This window comes from Diadema antillarum, unplaced genomic scaffold (assembly GCF_040938485.1).
Source record: "Diadema antillarum isolate AM-2024a unplaced genomic scaffold, OU_Dant_1.0 seq00001419_RagTag, whole genome shotgun sequence".
Taxonomy (NCBI): domain Eukaryota; kingdom Metazoa; phylum Echinodermata; class Echinoidea; order Diadematoida; family Diadematidae; genus Diadema; species Diadema antillarum.
This window is the reverse complement of record NW_027272171.1, coordinates 117,559-139,240: the sequence shown is the minus strand read 5'-3', so window position 1 is coordinate 139,240 and position 21,682 is coordinate 117,559. Positions and strand designations below refer to the sequence as shown.

The 21,682-nt window shown below is 49.8% G+C and overlaps 1 protein-coding gene across 1 annotated transcript; it reads left to right on the top strand.

Annotated features, from left to right (window-relative positions):
• Positions 1 to 3,838: 3,838 nt before the first annotated feature.
• On the top strand, positions 3,839 to 7,438 carry LOC139709246 (uncharacterized). The gene is made up of 3 exons (XM_071621197.1): positions 3,839 to 4,275; positions 4,412 to 6,544; positions 6,607 to 7,438. Exons 1-3 carry the CDS (start codon positions 3,839 to 3,841, stop codon positions 7,436 to 7,438), a joined length of 3,402 nt encoding a protein of 1,133 aa, XP_071477298.1.
• The last annotated feature ends 14,244 nt before the right edge of the window (positions 7,439 to 21,682 follow it).

The window sequence follows — 21,682 nt, the reverse complement described above, 5'->3', positions numbered from 1 at the left end:
GTGCGACAGAGTAATGTATGTGATGTGACACAGTGCCCGTCCGACTCGCGGCGCTGGTCTGGTCAACGCAACGGACGGCCGTGAGGTGGCGCACTCGATCCAGCCGGATGTCGTGCAGGCGGATCGTGGGCTGGCCGCGGCGGACAGTAGGAGAATGGGGCGTCGCCCTCCATGTCCGCAAAGCGGTTACTTAAAACCTGTTCGGTCAGGTGCAGCGTCATCATTCGGCTTTTGGATTTCTCATCAGCTATACCACAATCAACTCGCACCATCATGTCTGGACGCGGTAAAGGAGGCAAAGGACTAGGAAAGGGAGGAGCAAAGCGGCACCGCAAAGTTCTTCGTGATAACATCCAGGGCATCACCAAGCCAGCAATCCGTCGTCTGGCAAGAAGGGGCGGAGTGAAGCGAATCTCGGGCCTCATCTACGAAGAAACCCGCGGAGTCCTGAAAGTCTTCCTTGAGAACGTGATCCGCGATGCAGTGACATACTGCGAGCATGCCAAACGCAAGACGGTTACTGCCATGGACGTCGTTTACGCATTGAAGAGGCAGGGACGCACACTCTACGGATTTGGCGGCTAGAATTCAACGGCCTCCTGTACCACAAAACAACGGCTCTTTTCAGAGCCACCACATTATCAAGAAAGAATACACTTTATGAAACAAATTTCCACATCTCTTTCATTTGTTATTACGACACGTCAGGTCATATTCTATGGACCGAACGTCATTATGAGAAGCACGTTTGAATCAATGCTCAAACCTCGTCATTATATTATACTGGAATAATTACCCCATCTTTATATAACATCTTACATATTTCTAGTTCAGTTTTTTTTTTTTTTTCTGATCTACATCAGTACATCTGACCACCTATCTGTTATAGTATGCTATTATCCCGATAATTGCCCTAACATCGAACAAAGAAACTTTTACACAGTAAGCCTACCTTACACCGCCCGTGTCCCCCAGGCCGCACGCACGTCCGCCCGTACGCACGTAACCAGTCACCCGCCATGACTCTTCCTCTTCCCTGTTCGCCCACCATCGCGTTTAGACGTGTTTTCGATCTCTCGTGATAACCCGACTGCATCAGCGGGATCCCCCAGCAATCAGGCAATATCTTTCCTTATTTTTGCTCCTTGATTGTTGTATCACATTTGTAGATCGTTTTTGTCATCATTTGGTACCGAGAAAGGGGCGAAATCGTGAATTTTATTTCGATCCAAACCTCCGCGGTTTTGTTTCGCGCTGCCCCATACGTTTGTATGGTGTGTGCACCGTGCCTCGCTTCTCGCCACGCACTGGCGGGTTTTTTCCCCCTTTCTCGTCTTAGCCTACCTCGGTTCGGCTTTTTGTCGTTCCTTTTATGTTTTTTCCTCCTCCCGTTCATGCTTTTATACCTTCTCGGGAGTTTTTTGGTGTTTTTTGACCCTTTTGAAGGTGTTAGAAACATCGAGGTTTCTTCGTAGGCTCTACGCCGTGAGTTAGTATCTCGTTACCGTAGTTAGCCTATGGCTGGCCGTGGGGGGCCGTCTTCGCCATGCTTGGGCTATGGCACGCCATTAGCGTCATTATTACCGATCGTTGACCTATGGCAAGCCCTTTGGCCATATTTACTCAACTTGTAGTCGTATGGCACGCCATTAGGGTCCTTATTATGGTTTGTAGACCTTATGGCTAGCCCTTTGGGACTTAATTGCACCTTGTCTTTGGGTTTTCGTCCCCAGACTCGGTTCCGTGCATGTTTCATGTGTGTCGTGCCCCCCTTAGGCCTTTATTGAGGTGGCCCACGCCTATGGCGCGCCTCTGGGGCTTCTTTTATATTTCGATTGGGTGTTTTTCTCACCCTTTTCGCACATGTTTCATGTTTGTTTACTGTCTCTTGGGTATTTTATGCTGAGCCTTCAACGATAATTTTGTCGGCCCAGCTCGGCCCAATTCCCGCCCCTTGTCTTGTACGCTTTTAAGCCTACTTTGACTTGGTTTTTGAGTCCCTTGTTTTAACATACACTTTCTTGTAAAGATACTTGTATGTTTATTCATGTCTACATTTTCTTTATGTTGTTGCTAACTGAGTCCTCTTCTCTTTTATACAGGATGACTCTTAGATGCACTTCTTGTCGCCGGGCCATTCCAGATTGGGACGCACATCCAGTTTGCGCTTTGCATCGCACGTGCACCCGATCTAGTCCCTGTCCCACGTGCTCCACTTGGTCAGACCCCTTGTGGGCCACGTTGGAGGCTTGGCTATCCTCCCACCCCCCCATACTTAGGGCTCCGGCCCTGGTTCCGTCCGGGGCCGCACGGCCGACGGACTCAGAGCTTTCTGCTCGGAACCCCCTCGCGGAGGGAGTCTCTTTGCCGGTCCCTGAACCGGAGGGGCTCGGATCCGGCTCCGCCGATCCGCCCCTTGAGATTCTCGCTTCTGAGGGAAGTGATTCGGGGGAGGAGGGTGGTCGTCCTTGGCGACCTGACCGGAGTTTGGCTGGCCTCTCGTCCCCCGGCCCTAGCCGGCCCATGGTGACAGAGAGCGGTGGGGTGCCGCCACGAGCGCCTTCGCTCATGCGAGCCGCCCCCACCCCGCCTGCTCGCAGCCCTGCGGCTGCAGCGGCGTCCAGCCTCGGCCCCGCCCGTTCCCCACCACCCGGCTCTCTCAGGCCGGCGGCGGCGGGGTTCGGGAGCGGTGGTGCGCCAGCTGCGGGTCCGCCCCGGCTGCCCACCACGCGGGCCCCCTCCTCCCTCCGACTCGGCCAGCACCCCAGGGTGCATGGCCCTAGGTTGGTAACTGCCCGCGCTCCTAGCAAGCCGGCACCTACCACCACTGGGACCCTCCCCGGCCCGTCCGCTCGGGCGGCGCCGGTTGAGCCTCCCGCTCGGGACTGGCAGCTTTCGGCGGCGTCCTCGACCGGCACCCCACCGGCCGGACAGCCCTTAAGCTCGTCCCTTGGGACTCTGAAGAGGAAGAAGAAGGCTAAGAAAAGGCCTTACACGGCCCCTTCTGCCTCCCCCTCTTCCAAGAAGTCCAAAACCTCGGGCAAAAAGAAGAAGAAGGCTCCTAAGGCTCAGCCTAGTGAAGCTGAACTCTTTGAGGTGTTCAGCCGCTTCGCAGAGAGCCGAGGCTGGTCGCTCCCCGGCCTTCCGGCCGAATCGACCGCTGCTTCTTCAGTGCCCATGGCCCCACTGCCGCCACGCGGGGAGCTCATAGCCGGCACGAGCCGTGCTCCCGCGGCACTAGGGGCTCCGCCCGGGGAGGAAACTTTCCCCTCTCAGGCAGAGAGCCTTCGACTGCATCGCCCGGCCCCGGCCGCTGTCAGTCAGGCTGCGGTAGCTACCTCTACTGGTGGTCTGCTCTTACCGCCCCCTATCCCACGCCCTGCCTCGGGCCTGACGGCCCGTTCCTTGTTGGACGATAGCGCACTGCCAGCGGAGACTTTCTCCCCAGCACTAGCGCCTCCCCCTTTCCCACCCCTCTCTGATCAACTCGGGGTACCTGCCTCAGAGTCTGACCCCTCTTCAGAGTGGGAGTCTATGTCCACCTCATCGGCGGCGCCCTCCCTGATTGGGACCGAGGCCCCGCCTGGCTTGAAACACCTCAGTGAGGAGGCGGAAGCCTTGCTCCTCCGCTACCTGGAAGAGTTTTATACGGTCCGCCCGGACCCTGCGGAGCAACAGCCCCAGGCGTCCCGACTCTTCCGGGGGGGGATCGGGTACTCATCCCGGCATTCCACCCACAGCCGACTTCAAGGATGAGTACGGGCGCATCGCTCGTGAACCGTCCCCCAGGGGTGGCCCTCCTGGTTTGAGAAGAGCGTTCACTTTTCAACCGGGCGACATGGCCCGTTTTCTGTCCCCAGAGACGCTATCCCCCGAGCTGCTTGCTCTAGGCGATTACGTGGGGAAGGTCAACCCCCTACGCAGACGCTCCTTTCTTGAGGAAGACAAGAGGTGGACGCATATGTCCATCTTGGCCAGATCCACGATGCGTCTGGCAGCGTACGCGGGTGCTCTGACCAATTTGGCCGTACAAGCAGACGACCTGCGGGTCTCTCCAGAAGACAGGCAGTTGCTCGACGCACTGCTTATGTCTATCTCGGAACAACTGTGGAAACAGTCTACCCGTGCAGCCTTGTACACGACTCGTCGTCGCAGGAACCTGGCTCTAGAAGCACTGGGTTTTTCAGCTAGACAGCGGGTTCAGCTGACCGCTGACATGCCCTGCGAGGGCCCCTTTCTGTTCTCAGGTCAGTTTGCCCCTCGGATCAGGGATGAGTTAGCTAGGTGCCAACAGGCCCGTGAATTGGCCACGCAGCTCAGATCCGTCCAACCACGAGCCCCCCGACCCCGCGGGGCCGCTTGCCCCTCGGCGGGACCCCCCCGCGTAACGGTCACCTTGCCTCCCCCTAAGCCGCCCCGCCGCTCCGGCCGCGGGCGCCGCAGTCACAGGGGTAGAGACAGACAGCGAGGATCAACCCGCCCGGCCGCCAGGGGCCGCGGCGGCTTTTGACTCCTTGCCCCGAGCGCTTCAGGCCCCCCCAGCCGGGGTGGGCGGCCGCCTTCAGGCCTTCCAGCCGGCCTGGGCGGCCATTACGGACGACGCCTTCGTGCTCTCCGTTGTAGGCGGTGGCTTCTCCATCGAGCTCGCCACTCCCTTACCCGGAGGCGTCATCCGTCTTTCCCCCCCTCGCTTGCCTCCCCTCAGACACAGAGGCATGGCGGCCGAGATCGCCGCCCTCTTAGCGAAGGGGGCAGTGGAACGGATCCGCGACCACCTGCGGTTATCCCTTTCCCCTACCTTTCTGGTTCCCAAGCGCTCGGGGAGCTTTCGCCTCATTCTCAACCTCAAGAGAATAAACAGGCACATCCGTACGGAACATTTTCGAATGGAGACATTGGCGTCCATACTCCCTTGCCTCAGACCGGGAGATTGGACAGTGTCCATAGATCTCAAGGATGCTTACCTCCACGTCCCGATAGCACCAGCATCCAGGGACCTGCTGGGTTTCTCCTTCGAGGGGAACGTGTTCCGCTTCCGCGCCCTGCCTTTCGGCCTGAAACCCGCACCACGCCTATTCACCAGGCTCGTCGCGTGTGTAGCAGCCTTCCTCAGGCAACAGGGTCTGAGGATATTTTGCTACCTCGACGATTGGCTGTTAGCAGCCAGCTCCCAGACCCTGCTCTCTCACCAGTTGTCATTTCTGCTGAGAACAGTACAGTCTCTCGGGTTTCTCATAAATTGGGAGAAGTCGGAGCTCGTGCCCACACAACGCCCAACCTTCCTGGGTGCAGTGATAGACATCCCCCGTCAGCTGGCGCGCCCCAGCCCAGCTCGGGTGTCTACGATCATATCCGCCGCCCGCCGTTTCAGACGGCAGCGACGAGTCCCTGCCAGATCCTTCCTTCAGTTCCTAGGATATCTGGCGAGCCTGGTCGATGTGCTGCCGGACTGTCGACTGCACATGCGCCCCCTGCAGATCCATCTGCTCAGTCATTTCCATCCGTCTCGGGACCCCTTGACGAAAATGGTTCCCCTGCCCCCGGCCACCCGCCTGTTATTCAGGCGATGGTGTTGCCCGGAGTTTCTGAGCAGGGGCAGCCCTCTGCAGCCCCCCCATCCCTCGCTCACAGTGACTACCGATGCATCCCACAAGGGTTGGGGCGGTCACTGTCAGGGGCTCCATGCCTATGGGGACTGGTGCCTTTCGGCTACCCTCCCCCACATCAATGTGCTGGAGTTTCAAGCGGTTATCCTGAGCCTCCACCACTTCTTACCTCTACTCCAAAACCAGACTGTGTTGATCCGCACAGACAATGTCACAGTGGCGGCATACATCAACAAGCAGGGCGGCACGCATTCCCCACGCTTGAACGCCCTCGCTGCCACACTGTGGAGATGGTGCAGGCGCAGGGGGATTTTTCCCATGGCCTCGTATATACCGGGCAGGGACAACCTCATTGCGGACTTCCTGTCCCGAGGCCGGGTCCTCCCCTCCGAGTGGAGACTCGACCCGCATATCATGAGCCGACTGGTGAATCAGATGCCACCACTGGAGGTGGATCTCTTCGCCTCGGAGCTGAATGCTCAGCTACCCAGGTACTGCACGAGAGTGCAGGACCCCGCAGCCTGGCGGCTGGACGCCTTCTCCTTCCAGTGGAAGGGATTCAGAGGCTATGCGTTCCCACCCTTCCCCCTCATTCCCCGCGTCCTGCGCAAGATCAGGCGGGACCAGGCTACCATCCTCCTTATAGCCCCCTGGTGGCCAAGGAGGTCTTGGTTCCTAGAGCTCACAAACCTACTGGTGGGGAGCCCAAGGCTCCTTCCAGCTCGCCCAGAGCTAATAGCGCAGCCGGTGTCGGGAGCTCTACATCCCCGACCGAGCTCTCTCCACCTGATTGCCTGGCCCTTATCAGGGAATCCGGTACTCAGGCGGGCTTGTCAGAACGAGTTGCTTCACTCGTTGCCCGCAGCCGGAGAGAATCCACCCGGGAGGCTTACAATTCCCGTTTGGCTGGATACTATTCCTGGTGCCAATCTCACGGGGTGGATCCCCGTTCAGCCCCTCTAAGAGATGTGGCGGACTTTTTGGTTTCCCTCTTTGACAGAGGCTTAACCATCTCTACCATTAGGGGGTATCGCTCCGCCATCGCGGCAGTGCATACTGGCTTCGAGGATGGGTCCACTATATCCACTGCCCCCGCCCTCTCAGGCTTACTTCGCGCCTTTTTCTTGGAACGCCCCCCGACGAGGAGATTGCTCCCTTCCTGGAGCCTTCCCCGTGTGCTAGAGGCGCTTGCCAGGTCGCCTTTCGAACCCTTGGCCGAAGCCTCCCTTAGGGATTTAACCATCAAGACGGTTTTTCTCTTGGCTATCGCATCTGGGCAGCGCCGTAGTGCGCTGCATGCTTTGTCTACCCTGCAGGGCCACATACGGTGGGAACGGGCTGGTGTGAGGCTAATCCCTAGCCCTTCGTATGTGGCCAAAAATCAGACAGCAGCCTCCAGTCCGGTTGAGATCTTCATCCAACCTCTGGCCGCTCATTCCTCTGTCGCAGAGGACAAAGTCTGGTGTCCGGTACGGGCCCTGAAATATTACTGCGCCCGTACCAAGGACCGACGCTCCGGGGATCAACTCTTTGTAGTGACTAAGGAGCCCTTCTCTGCTGCCTCTAAAGACACCATATCGAAGTGGATTGTTGCCGCTATCAAAGCGGCTGGCTCAGAGGCTCTCTCCCCGGGGGTAGCGCCTCGCGCTCATGACACTCGCGGGATCAGCGCCTCCTGGGCCTTATTCGCAGGAGTGTCGGTTGAGGAGATCCAAAGAGCAGCCTATTGGCGTTCTCCCAATTCTTTCATTTCTTTCTATCTGCGGGACGTTCCCGCTGCTGTGCCCTCCTTCTCTAGGGCTGCCCTTTTGTCAGCGGCGAAGTCCCGTTGATTACACCGCCTTACAGCCAAGCCTCCCTTGTTAGTCCGTGTCGGTCTAGCATACTATAACAGATAGGTGGTCAGATGTACTGATGTAGATCATGAGGATCAGGCGTGATCCTCTTATCTACGAGGTACATCGACCACCTATCTGTGTCCCCCCCTCCTTCCCCTCGCCTCGCGGCGCGACTTGACTGTGTGTCCCGTTTGCGGGTGACCTGGTTGTGTGGAACTGGAGGAAGAGTCATGGCGGGTGACTGGTTACGTGCGTACGGGCGGACGTGCGTGCGGCCTGGGGGACACGGGCGGTGTAAGGTAGGCTTACTGTGTAAAAGTTTCTTTGTTCGATGTTAGGGCAATTATCGGGATAATAGCATACTATAACAGATAGGTGGTCGATGTACCTCGTAGATAAGAGGATCACGCCTGATCCTCATGTTCTGTGGCAATCATGCTCTTAAAACGCTTCCACTGCACGCTGTATTGAGTTAAATGGTTGTAAATGACGGTGGCATAACGACTATGGCATGTTTTTGCTCATCACAGCCCCCCAGTTGCAAATAGGGAAAGAGAGATTGAGAGAGAGAGAGAGGAATTTTTCTCAAGTAAAGTTGTTGTTTTGGCTTCTGTAATGTTGTTGTCATACGATTGTAAACTTGTTGCTTTATGTGTAAAGTTGTTGCTTCGTGTGTAAAGTTGTTGCCTTTTTTTGGTAAAGTTGTTGTTCCCATAGTGGGTGGGTTGTAGAAAGCAACAACTTCACACATTTCTTTGGTGAAGGAAAGATTCTATGCACTATTTGGCATGACCAGCATATAGCCAATTTTGCGCAGATTAAGCACCCGCAGCACACATGTTGGAGTAATTAAGTCTGGATAATATCTTGCTGTTTGACATTGGGCTTAGTATTGGGTAGTGAGAAACAAAAAAGCAATCAATCACTCAAATAAAGAAAGAAAGAAAGAAAGAATAGTATCGACAATTCAATTCATTTATTTCATTTTCAACGTAACACAAGATAACTCAGGTATTACATCATAAACAAAAACATTTGCCTTTGCAATAGATAAATGATATCCATAATTATAAGAGCGCATACTGGCAAAAAAAAAAAGAAGAAAAAAGATAAAGAAAGAAGAAATGACACAAAGTCATGCTTCAGTTGTATGCAAGCAAGAAGGTATGGTTTCTCTAACGCATAATAAATCTTTACAAATGAATTTCAGCTGCAGCGCGTTAGGAAACGGCGACGAAGGTAGATAATACGTGTAAAAGTTTAACAGGCACTGAAAAGAAATAAGGGAAGATAGCAGCTATTTCGTGAGACACGCAACAGAATATGTATAGTTACAGGAGCTTTTCTGGATCTGGTTTGATTACAAGAAGAAAAGAAAATTTATCAATAAAATATTTACAGAGAATTATGCATGTGTTTCATTTTTACACGCAGTTCAAGGACAAAATTAGGGTGATATTGACAGAAATCTGTCTACCGCCATCTGGTGGCAAAAAAAACCAAAACATTATTCCACCACGGCCGGCAGGTAGAGCCGTCACGCCCGCCTGAATCGATGCTTCTGCTAATCCTCATCTAATTTGCATGAACTGTGCGAGCGGATCCTCCGAACGCGTATAAAAGAGGGAAGGGGGCAGTTGACCATAACATTTCTCTTTCAGAGCAACGTCGAATTCGCACCCGCTTAGTCTAATCAACGCTCACAATGGCTCCTCCATCCGGACAAGTTGCCAAGAAGGGTTCCAAGAAAGCTGCCAAGGCTCCCCGGCCCAATGCCGACAAGAAGAGGCGTAGGAAGAGGAAGGAGAGCTACGGCATCTACATCTACAAGGTTCTGAAGCAAGTCCATCCAGATACTGGAATTTCGAGTCGCGCCATGTCCATCATGAACAGCTTCGTCAACGACATTTTCGAACGCATCGCCGCCGAAGCTGCCCGTCTCGGTCAGTACAACAAGAAGTCGACCATCAGCAGCCGTGAAGTGCAGACCGCAGTGCGCCTGCTTCTCCCCGGAGAACTGGCAAAGCACGCCGTCAGCGAGGGCACCAAAGCTGTCACCAAGTACACTACATCCAAGTAGATGTCCACAGTCGACTCTAATCCAAACGGCCCTTATCAGGGCCACCACATAACCAAGAAAGAATATCCAACTGTTGTATGAAATCATATCCTAATTATAACGAATCAAAAAACTAGTACTTTGCACACCAGACTAGAAATACAAATCATTGCTTGCTTAGTGATTTCAGATTGTCTGCTTATTTATATTTGCTTCTCGTGTTAACATAATGTACTCATTAATTAGTTGAATGAAAGCACTACCTGATCGAAACATGGTAAGATCATGCAAACGTATTACAGATTAATGCTTAAGACCCGCACAATATACATTAACTTCCAATCTGCCTGCTCTTCCTCTTCGGGTAGAAGAGAGAATACAAAAGAGTCTAAATTATCACACCGCATTATAGAATCATCTTCTTAACGAGGTGTTGCTATATGAATCTATTCCAAATACCATCATGCACGTATAGTAATAATATCACTGTTACAGCAGCCTGCTGCGTACAGAAAAAAATCGTTCGGAATGATGTCTTCAGTATACAATATAGTGGTCGCAATAATCATTGAATTCGCGAGCTGGTATCTCAACGGCGCCATCTACGGGAACGCGTGAACAGGTTGAGCAGCGTGACCAACCATAGCAGACTGGACGGGTGGCGGCCGCCGCTGCGGGACTGGACAGTGCGGTCATCTCGGACAAAGGAAATCACTGCTTGACCAATCACAGGCCACGGATTGGATCCGTCCCGGGTCTAGGGATCCATCGTCCGCGATATAAAATGGGAGCTGAATGTCCGGCGGTTTCATTCTCTTCCCAACTCCGCATCGAAAAAACTCCCTACTCGTTACCTGAAGAAAACATGGCTCGCACCAAGCAGACGGCTCGCAAGTCGACTGGAGGCAAGGCTCCTCGCAAGCAACTGGCTACGAAGGCTGCTCGCAAGAGTGCCCCCGCCACCGGAGGAGTGAAGAAACCTCATCGCTATAGGCCCGGCACAGTCGCACTTCGTGAGATTCGCCGCTACCAGAAGAGCACCGAACTTCTCATCCGCAAACTTCCCTTCCAGCGACTTGTTCGTGAGATTGCTCAGGATTTCAAGACCGAGCTGCGCTTCCAAAGCTCTGCTGTCATGGCCCTCCAAGAAGCGAGCGAGGCTTACCTCGTGGGTCTGTTCGAAGACACCAACCTGTGCGCCATCCACGCCAAGCGGGTCACCATCATGCCCAAGGACATTCAGCTGGCCCGTCGCATCCGGGGAGAGAGGGCGTAGAGAGAGGCCTGTCCTCCGTGGTCGCACCACCCAACACAACGGCTCTTTTCAGAGCCACCACATTATCAAGAAAGAATATCATGGTTCATACAATATTCTGTTTGTTATTCTTAGTTTTTAAAAAGTAGAGGCTAGGGTGATGTAAGATATTTATGTATTTAAAAGTGCACAGGTAGTTGAACGGAAATAAAAATTAAGAACAAAAAAAAAAAAATGTCGACAAACCAAAAAGATAAATGAAATGCACGTAAATGTCCCCGCCCCCTACTTCATATGAAACGCAGTCGACGGTGATTGTGTACCTCGCAAATAACTGAATCCATATGTAATTGAGACGAGAAGGGGTCTATTAGGTGCTTAATAGAGAGGGAGAGAGAGAGAGAGAGAGAGGGAGGGGGGTAGATAGATATATAGGGAGATAGAAGGAGTGAGGGGGGGGGGGATAAGAAAAAGTAAAACTATATGGCCAAGGAAAGAAAAACAAATAAAGTTTGTGACGTTAATTATGAGTCTATTCATCAATGTGTTGACGTGATCTGAATGCTGATTCAACTGAAAGTGTGTATTCACAACTGCTTTATCGTGAAATATGATATATGGATAGCCGCCTCGATACAACGAGCTGAAGTGAACCACTACACACTGTGCCGAGTTAGCCAGCAAGAGGGCAGCAAACAGCGCTTGTGTCCGCACTGGCAGCAGAAGCTGCCCACGGCTACCATCGGCTACGCTGATTGGTCGACCGGTCAACAAAAGGATCTTGACCCGCTGGATCCCCGAGCGGGGTATAAATGGGTGCGGAAACAATCAGCGGGGATCACACTCTCAGTTGAATCAGCATTCAGATCACGTCAACACATTTGTCTCTCCGTCTCCAATCATGTCTGGACGAGGAAAATCTGGCAAGGCTCGCACCAAGGCCAAGTCTCGATCATCACGCGCCGGCCTGCAGTTCCCCGTCGGCCGAGTTCATCGCTTCCTTCGTAAAGGCAACTACGCCCAGAGAGTAGGCGCTGGTGCACCAGTGTACCTAGCTGCTGTTCTCGAGTACCTGACCGCTGAGATTCTGGAGCTGGCCGGCAACGCCGCACGCGATAACAAGAAGACAAGGATCATCCCGCGACATCTTCAACTTGCCGTTCGCAACGACGAAGAGCTGAACAAGCTGCTGGGAGGCGTGACAATCGCTCAGGGTGGTGTACTGCCAAACATCCAGGCCGTGCTTCTGCCGAAGAAGACTGCAAAGTCCAGTTAAAGACTTCACGGCTCTTTTCAACCAAACGGCCCTTATCAGGGCCACCACATTTTCCAGAAAGAATACATTCAATTCATCATGCTATTTTGTGTTGTGTTGAGATTTCCGTTTTTTGTTTTTGTTTTTTCTTTCTCTCTCTCTCTCTCTCTCTCTCTCTCTCTCTAATTATCCTTACTTGAATCACACATAAATAGGAAATGTAGAGAAAGGAAGAAATACAATGATGAAAATAAAGGAAGAAATATAACGATAGATATATAAAGTGACAATGCACACTATTATATAAGGAGACAAAATAGATAAGGGATAAGCATAGAATAAAGACTAAAATATATAAGGTGGCAATACATACCATTAGATGAGGAGAGAATATGGAGAATGAATAGGCATATGATAGAGTATGAAAATAAGCAAGAATTAAGTAACAAGAATTTCGGAAGAATTTATGAATTTGTGAAAAATGCACAGATGATAAATCGTCAGGCGAGGCCGTTGTGAGGTTAAAAAGAAGGGATTAAGATAAAAGAGTAATTTATCGACAGCATGAGAACAGCACAGCCACATGTATGTAGGAAATTTGTGTGTTTGATTGCGTTAATGCTCTAGTGTTTGTGCGTTTCCTGTCAACAATTGTTGCAGTTTTCGGCATGTTGTAATATAAAACAGCTGCCTTAGGGAAACACGTGGATAAAACAAATGGAGCAGAAAAGTAAATCAAGTAATATGAAACAGAGAACAGAATGTGGAAGCACATTAGGCAGAGCGTTCTCCACGACGCCATGCCCGAGATGTCCGGTGATTCCTTCGAGGTACGCAATGAGCTGATAAAGCGACAGTGCGAAGGTTGCGAGTCATTAGTTTTGTTCCACTACTCTCTGAATCACTACGTATCGCATCGATTGTTATCGTGATGGCGGCTTCGGAAGCAGCAAAGAAGACAACCAAGAAGAAAGCGCCCGAGCATCCACCGACTCAGGTGATGGTCAATGCTGCTATCGGCGCACTGAAGGAGCGGAATGGATCTTCACTTCAGGCCATTAAGAAGTACATCGCAGCCAACTACAAAGTAGGCGATATGGACCGACAGACCATCTTCATCAAGCGAGCTCTGCGGAAAGGGGTTGCCAACGAGACACTGGTTCAGACGAAAGGTGTCGGGGCATCTGGCTCTTTCAAGCTGAACGTCAAGGCAGCAAAGGCAGAGGCGGCGGAGAAGGCACGAAAAGAGAAGCAGAAGGCAAAGGCCAAGGCTGACCGCGAGAAGGCCAAGGCAAAGGCAGCCGCAAAGAAAGAGAAGGCGGTCGCCAAGAAGGCCAAAGCTGCAGAAGAAAAGAAGGAGAAGAAGAAGAAGAAGGCGACAAAGAAGAAGCCGGCAAAGAAGACAGCAACCAAGTCGGAGAAAACGAAGACGCCCAAGAAGAAGACCGCAGCAAAGAAGCCATCCAAGAAGGCAACCCCGAAGAAAGTGGCGAAGAAGACGACCACCAAGTCCAAGGCGGCAAAACCAAAGAAGCCTGCTGCCAAGAAGGGTGCCAAATAAGTTTATTTGCACCTCAAATCAAAAATCAAACGGCTCTTTTAAGAGCCACCACAAACCCAAGAAAGAATAATTGTATTGAGTAGTCGATGCACTGAGAAAAGAAGAAGAAGAAGAAAAAGAAATACACGCATGCACAGAAACACGAAACGGGGAAATAGAAAGGAATAGTTTACAAAATCAGAAATCATTCTATATTGGTGAATTTATGTTGAAAAGGAGAGAAATGGTAGATGAAGGCACAATTGTGGAGTTTTATGTGTTACTCAAGAGCAAACAATTGTGTGAGAGCTAACGAAAATAGGCTAAATAGAATGTGAGCGGGGGAGGGTGATGGTTTTCGTTTGAGAGAGAAGTTTTACTCTGAAAAATCTTTTCAAACTCGAAATCATGTGAGTGTGTATATATTCATATGTGCATATCTGCTACTCCATATGCTGTCAATATTATCATATGTGTATTTCATTTGTTCATTTCTTTAGGTAATGTGCGACAGAGTAATGTATGTGATGTGACACAGTGCCCGTCCGACTCGCGGCGCTGGTCTGGTCAACGCAACGGACGGCCGTGAGGTGGCGCACTCGATCCAGCCGGATGTCGTGCAGGCGGATCGTGGGCTGGCCGCGGCGGACAGTAGGAGAATGGGGCGTCGCCCTCCATGTCCGCAAAGCGGTTACTTAAAACCTGTTCGGTCAGGTGCAGCGTCATCATTCGGCTTTTGGATTTCTCATCAGCTATACCACAATCAACTCGCACCATCATGTCTGGACGCGGTAAAGGAGGCAAAGGACTAGGAAAGGGAGGAGCAAAGCGGCACCGCAAAGTTCTTCGTGATAACATCCAGGGCATCACCAAGCCAGCAATCCGTCGTCTGGCAAGAAGGGGCGGAGTGAAGCGAATCTCGGGCCTCATCTACGAAGAAACCCGCGGAGTCCTGAAAGTCTTCCTTGAGAACGTGATCCGCGATGCAGTGACATACTGCGAGCATGCCAAACGCAAGACGGTTACTGCCATGGACGTCGTTTACGCATTGAAGAGGCAGGGACGCACACTCTACGGATTTGGCGGCTAGAATTCAACGGCCTCCTGTACCACAAAACAACGGCTCTTTTCAGAGCCACCACATTATCAAGAAAGAATACACTTTATGAAACAAATTTCCACATCTCTTTCATTTGTTATTACGACACGTCAGGTCATATTCTATGGACCGAACGTCATTATGAGAAGCACGTTTGAATCAATGCTCAAACCTCGTCATTATATTATACTGGAATAATTACCCCATCTTTATATAACATCTTACATATTTCTAGTTCAGTTTTTTTTTTTTTCTGTTCTGTGGCAATCATGCTCTTAAAACGCTTCCACTGCACGCTGTATTGAGTTAAATGGTTGTAAATGACGGTGGCATAACGACTATGGCATGTTTTTGCTCATCACAGCCCCCCAGTTGCAAATAGGGAAAGAGAGATTGAGAGAGAGAGAGAGGAATTTTTCTCAAGTAAAGTTGTTGTTTTGGCTTCTGTAATGTTGTTGTCATACGATTGTAAACTTGTTGCTTTATGTGTAAAGTTGTTGCTTCGTGTGTAAAGTTGTTGCCTTTTTTTGGTAAAGTTGTTGTTCCCATAGTGGGTGGGTTGTAGAAAGCAACAACTTCACACATTTCTTTGGTGAAGGAAAGATTCTATGCACTATTTGGCATGACCAGCATATAGCCAATTTTGCGCAGATTAAGCACCCGCAGCACACATGTTGGAGTAATTAAGTCTGGATAATATCTTGCTGTTTGACATTGGGCTTAGTATTGGGTAGTGAGAAACAAAAAAGCAATCAATCACTCAAATAAAGAAAGAAAGAAAGAAAGAATAGTATCGACAATTCAATTCATTTATTTCATTTTCAACGTAACACAAGATAACTCAGGTATTACATCATAAACAAAAACATTTGCCTTTGCAATAGATAAATGATATCCATAATTATAAGAGCGCATACTGGCAAAAAAAAAAAAAGAAGAAAAAAGATAAAGAAAGAAGAAATGACACAAAGTCATGCTTCAGTTGTATGCAAGCAAGAAGGTATGGTTTCTCTAACGCATAATAAATCTTTACAAATGAATTTCAGCTGCAGCGCGTTAGGAAACGGCGACGAAGGTAGATAATACGTGTAAAAGTTTAACAGGCACTGAAAAGAAATAAGGGAAGATAGCAGCTATTTCGTGAGACACGCAACAGAATATGTATAGTTACAGGAGCTTTTCTGGATCTGGTTTGATTACAAGAAGAAAAGAAAATTTATCAATAAAATATTTACAGAGAATTATGCATGTGTTTCATTTTTACACGCAGTTCAAGGACAAAATTAGGGTGATATTGACAGAAATCTGTCTACCGCCATCTGGTGGCAAAAAAAACCAAAACATTATTCCACCACGGCCGGCAGGTAGAGCCGTCACGCCCGCCTGAATCGATGCTTCTGCTAATCCTCATCTAATTTGCATGAACTGTGCGAGCGGATCCTCCGAACGCGTATAAAAGAGGGAAGGGGGCAGTTGACCATAACATTTCTCTTTCAGAGCAACGTCGAATTCGCACCCGCTTAGTCTAATCAACGCTCACAATGGCTCCTCCATCCGGACAAGTTGCCAAGAAGGGTTCCAAGAAAGCTGCCAAGGCTCCCCGGCCCAATGCCGACAAGAAGAGGCGTAGGAAGAGGAAGGAGAGCTACGGCATCTACATCTACAAGGTTCTGAAGCAAGTCCATCCAGATACTGGAATTTCGAGTCGCGCCATGTCCATCATGAACAGCTTCGTCAACGACATTTTCGAACGCATCGCCGCCGAAGCTGCCCGTCTCGGTCAGTACAACAAGAAGTCGACCATCAGCAGCCGTGAAGTGCAGACCGCAGTGCGCCTGCTTCTCCCCGGAGAACTGGCAAAGCACGCCGTCAGCGAGGGCACCAAAGCTGTCACCAAGTACACTACATCCAAGTAGATGTCCACAGTCGACTCTAATCCAAACGGCCCTTATCAGGGCCACCACATAACCAAGAAAGAATATCCAACTGTTGTATGAAATCATATCCTAATTATAACGAATCAAAAAACTAGTACTTTGCACACCAGACTAGAAATACAAATCATTGCTTGCTTAGTGATTTCAGATTGTCTGCTTATTTATATTTGCTTCTCGTGTTAACATAATGTACTCATTAATTAGTTGAATGAAAGCACTACCTGATCGAAACATGGTAAGATCATGCAAACGTATTACAGATTAATGCTTAAGACCCGCACAATATACATTAACTTCCAATCTGCCTGCTCTTCCTCTTCGGGTAGAAGAGAGAATACAAAAGAGTCTAAATTATCACACCGCATTATAGAATCATCTTCTTAACGAGGTGTTGCTATATGAATCTATTCCAAATACCATCATGCACGTATAGTAATAATATCACTGTTACAGCAGCCTGCTGCGTACAGAAAAAAATCGTTCGGAATGATGTCTTCAGTATACAATATAGTGGTCGCAATAATCATTGAATTCGCGAGCTGGTATCTCAACGGCGCCATCTACGGGAACGCGTGAACAGGTTGAGCAGCGTGACCAACCATAGCAGACTGGACGGGTGGCGGCCGCCGCTGCGGGACTGGACAGTGCGGTCATCTCGGACAAAGGAAATCACTGCTTGACCAATCACAGGCCACGGATTGGATCCGTCCCGGGTCTAGGGATCCATCGTCCGCGATATAAAATGGGAGCTGAATGTCCGGCGGTTTCATTCTCTTCCCAACTCCGCATCGAAAAAACTCCCTACTCGTTACCTGAAGAAAACATGGCTCGCACCAAGCAGACGGCTCGCAAGTCGACTGGAGGCAAGGCTCCTCGCAAGCAACTGGCTACGAAGGCTGCTCGCAAGAGTGCCCCCGCCACCGGAGGAGTGAAGAAACCTCATCGCTATAGGCCCGGCACAGTCGCACTTCGTGAGATTCGCCGCTACCAGAAGAGCACCGAACTTCTCATCCGCAAACTTCCCTTCCAGCGACTTGTTCGTGAGATTGCTCAGGATTTCAAGACCGAGCTGCGCTTCCAAAGCTCTGCTGTCATGGCCCTCCAAGAAGCGAGCGAGGCTTACCTCGTGGGTCTGTTCGAAGACACCAACCTGTGCGCCATCCACGCCAAGCGGGTCACCATCATGCCCAAGGACATTCAGCTGGCCCGTCGCATCCGGGGAGAGAGGGCGTAGAGAGAGGCCTGTCCTCCGTGGTCGCACCACCCAACACAACGGCTCTTTTCAGAGCCACCACATTATCAAGAAAGAATATCATGGTTCATACAATATTCTGTTTGTTATTCTTAGTTTTTAAAAAGTAGAGGCTAGGGTGATGTAAGATATTTATGTATTTAAAAGTGCACAGGTAGTTGAACGGAAATAAAAATTAAGAACAAAAAAAAAAAATGTCGACAAACCAAAAAGATAAATGAAATGCACGTAAATGTCCCCGCCCCCTACTTCATATGAAACGCAGTCGACGGTGATTGTGTACCTCGCAAATAACTGAATCCATATGTAATTGAGACGAGAAGGGGTCTATTAGGTGCTTAATAGAGAGGGAGAGAGAGAGAGAGAGAGAGGGAGGGGGGTAGATAGATATATAGGGAGATAGAAGGAGTGAGGGGGGGGGGATAAGAAAAAGTAAAACTATATGGCCAAGGAAAGAAAAACAAATAAAGTTTGTGACGTTAATTATGAGTCTATTCATCAATGTGTTGACGTGATCTGAATGCTGATTCAACTGAAAGTGTGTATTCACAACTGCTTTATCGTGAAATATGATATATGGATAGCCGCCTCGATACAACGAGCTGAAGTGAACCACTACACACTGTGCCGAGTTAGCCAGCAAGAGGGCAGCAAACAGCGCTTGTGTCCGCACTGGCAGCAGAAGCTGCCCACGGCTACCATCGGCTACGCTGATTGGTCGACCGGTCAACAAAAGGATCTTGACCCGCTGGATCCCCGAGCGGGGTATAAATGGGTGCGGAAACAATCAGCGGGGATCACACTCTCAGTTGAATCAGCATTCAGATCACGTCAACACATTTGTCTCTCCGTCTCCAATCATGTCTGGACGAGGAAAATCTGGCAAGGCTCGCACCAAGGCCAAGTCTCGATCATCACGCGCCGGCCTGCAGTTCCCCGTCGGCCGAGTTCATCGCTTCCTTCGTAAAGGCAACTACGCCCAGAGAGTAGGCGCTGGTGCACCAGTGTACCTAGCTGCTGTTCTCGAGTACCTGACCGCTGAGATTCTGGAGCTGGCCGGCAACGCCGCACGCGATAACAAGAAGACAAGGATCATCCCGCGACATCTTCAACTTGCCGTTCGCAACGACGAAGAGCTGAACAAGCTGCTGGGAGGCGTGACAATCGCTCAGGGTGGTGTACTGCCAAACATCCAGGCCGTGCTTCTGCCGAAGAAGACTGCAAAGTCCAGTTAAAGACTTCACGGCTCTTTTCAACCAAACGGCCCTTATCAGGGCCACCACATTTTCCAGAAAGAATACATTCAATTCATCATGCTATTTTGTGTTGTGTTGAGATTTCCGTTTTTTGTTTTTGTTTTTTCTTTCTCTCTCTCTCTCTCTCTCTCTCTCTCTCTAATTATCCTTACTTGAATCACACATAAATAGGAAATGTAGAGAAAGGAAGAAATACAATGATGAAAATAAAGGAAGAAATATAACGATAGATATATAAAGTGACAATGCACACTATTATATAAGGAGACAAAATAGATAAGGGATAAGCATAGAATAAAGACTAAAATATATAAGGTGGCAATACATACCATTAGATGAGGAGAGAATATGGAGAATGAATAGGCATATGATAGAGTATGAAAATAAGCAAGAATTAAGTAACAAGAATTTCGGAAGAATTTATGAATTTGTGAAAAATGCACAGATGATAAATCGTCAGGCGAGGCCGTTGTGAGGTTAAAAAGAAGGGATTAAGATAAAAGAGTAATTTATCGACAGCATGAGAACAGCACAGCCACATGTATGTAGGAAATTTGTGTGTTTGATTGCGTTAATGCTCTAGTGTTTGTGCGTTTCCTGTCAACAATTGTTGCAGTTTTCGGCATGTTGTAATATAAAACAGCTGCCTTAGGGAAACACGTGGATAAAACAAATGGAGCAGAAAAGTAAATCAAGTAATATGAAACAGAGAACAGAATGTGGAAGCACATTAGGCAGAGCGTTCTCCACGACGCCATGCCCGAGATGTCCGGTGATTCCTTCGAGGTACGCAATGAGCTGATAAAGCGACAGTGCGAAGGTTGCGAGTCATTAGTTTTGTTCCACTACTCTCTGAATCACTACGTATCGCATCGATTGTTATCGTGATGGCGGCTTCGGAAGCAGCAAAGAAGACAACCAAGAAGAAAGCGCCCGAGCATCCACCGACTCAGGTGATGGTCAATGCTGCTATCGGCGCACTGAAGGAGCGGAATGGATCTTCACTTCAGGCCATTAAGAAGTACATCGCAGCCAACTACAAAGTAGGCGATATGGACCGACAGACCATCTTCATCAAGCGAGCTCTGCGGAAAGGGGTTGCCAACGAGACACTGGTTCAGACGAAAGGTGTCGGGGCATCTGGCTCTTTCAAGCTGAACGTCAAGGCAGCAAAGGCAGAGGCGGCGGAGAAGGCACGAAAAGAGAAGCAGAAGGCAAAGGCCAAGGCTGACCGCGAGAAGGCCAAGGCAAAGGCAGCCGCAAAGAAAGAGAAGGCGGTCGCCAAGAAGGCCAAAGCTGCAGAAGAAAAGAAGGAGAAGAAGAAGAAGAAGGCGACAAAGAAGAAGCCGGCAAAGAAGACAGCAACCAAGTCGGAGAAAACGAAGACGCCCAAGAAGAAGACCGCAGCAAAGAAGCCATCCAAGAAGGCAACCCCGAAGAAAGTGGCGAAGAAGACGACCACCAAGTCCAAGGCGGCAAAACCAAAGAAGCCTGCTGCCAAGAAGGGTGCCAAATAAGTTTATTTGCACCTCAAATCAAAAATCAAACGGCTCTTTTAAGAGCCACCACAAACCCAAGAAAGAATAATTGTATTGAGTAGTCGATGCACTGAGAAAAGAAGAAGAAGAAGAAAAAGAAATACACGCATGCACAGAAACACGAAACGGGGAAATAGAAAGGAATAGTTTACAAAATCAGAAATCATTCTATATTGGTGAATTTATGTTGAAAAGGAGAGAAATGGTAGATGAAGGCACAATTGTGGAGTTTTATGTGTTACTCAAGAGCAAACAATTGTGTGAGAGCTAACGAAAATAGGCTAAATAGAATGTGAGCGGGGGAGGGTGATGGTTTTCGTTTGAGAGAGAAGTTTTACTCTGAAAAATCTTTTCAAACTCGAAATCATGTGAGTGTGTATATATTCATATGTGCATATCTGCTACTCCATATGCTGTCAATATTATCATATGTGTATTTCATTTGTTCATTTCTTTAGGTAATGTGCGACAGAGTAATGTATGTGATGTGACACAGTGCCCGTCCGACTCGCGGCGCTGGTCTGGTCAACGCAACGGACGGCCGTGAGGTGGCGCACTCGATCCAGCCGGATGTCGTGCAGGCGGATCGTGGGCTGGCCGCGGCGGACAGTAGGAGAATGGGGCGTCGCCCTCCATGTCCGCAAAGCGGTTACTTAAAACCTGTTCGGTCAGGTGCAGCGTCATCATTCGGCTTTTGGATTTCTCATCAGCTATACCACAATCAACTCGCACCATCATGTCTGGACGCGGTAAAGGAGGCAAAGGACTAGGAAAGGGAGGAGCAAAGCGGCACCGCAAAGTTCTTCGTGATAACATCCAGGGCATCACCAAGCCAGCAATCCGTCGTCTGGCAAGAAGGGGCGGAGTGAAGCGAATCTCGGGCCTCATCTACGAAGAAACCCGCGGAGTCCTGAAAGTCTTCCTTGAGAACGTGATCCGCGATGCAGTGACATACTGCGAGCATGCCAAACGCAAGACGGTTACTGCCATGGACGTCGTTTACGCATTGAAGAGGCAGGGACGCACACTCTACGGATTTGGCGGCTA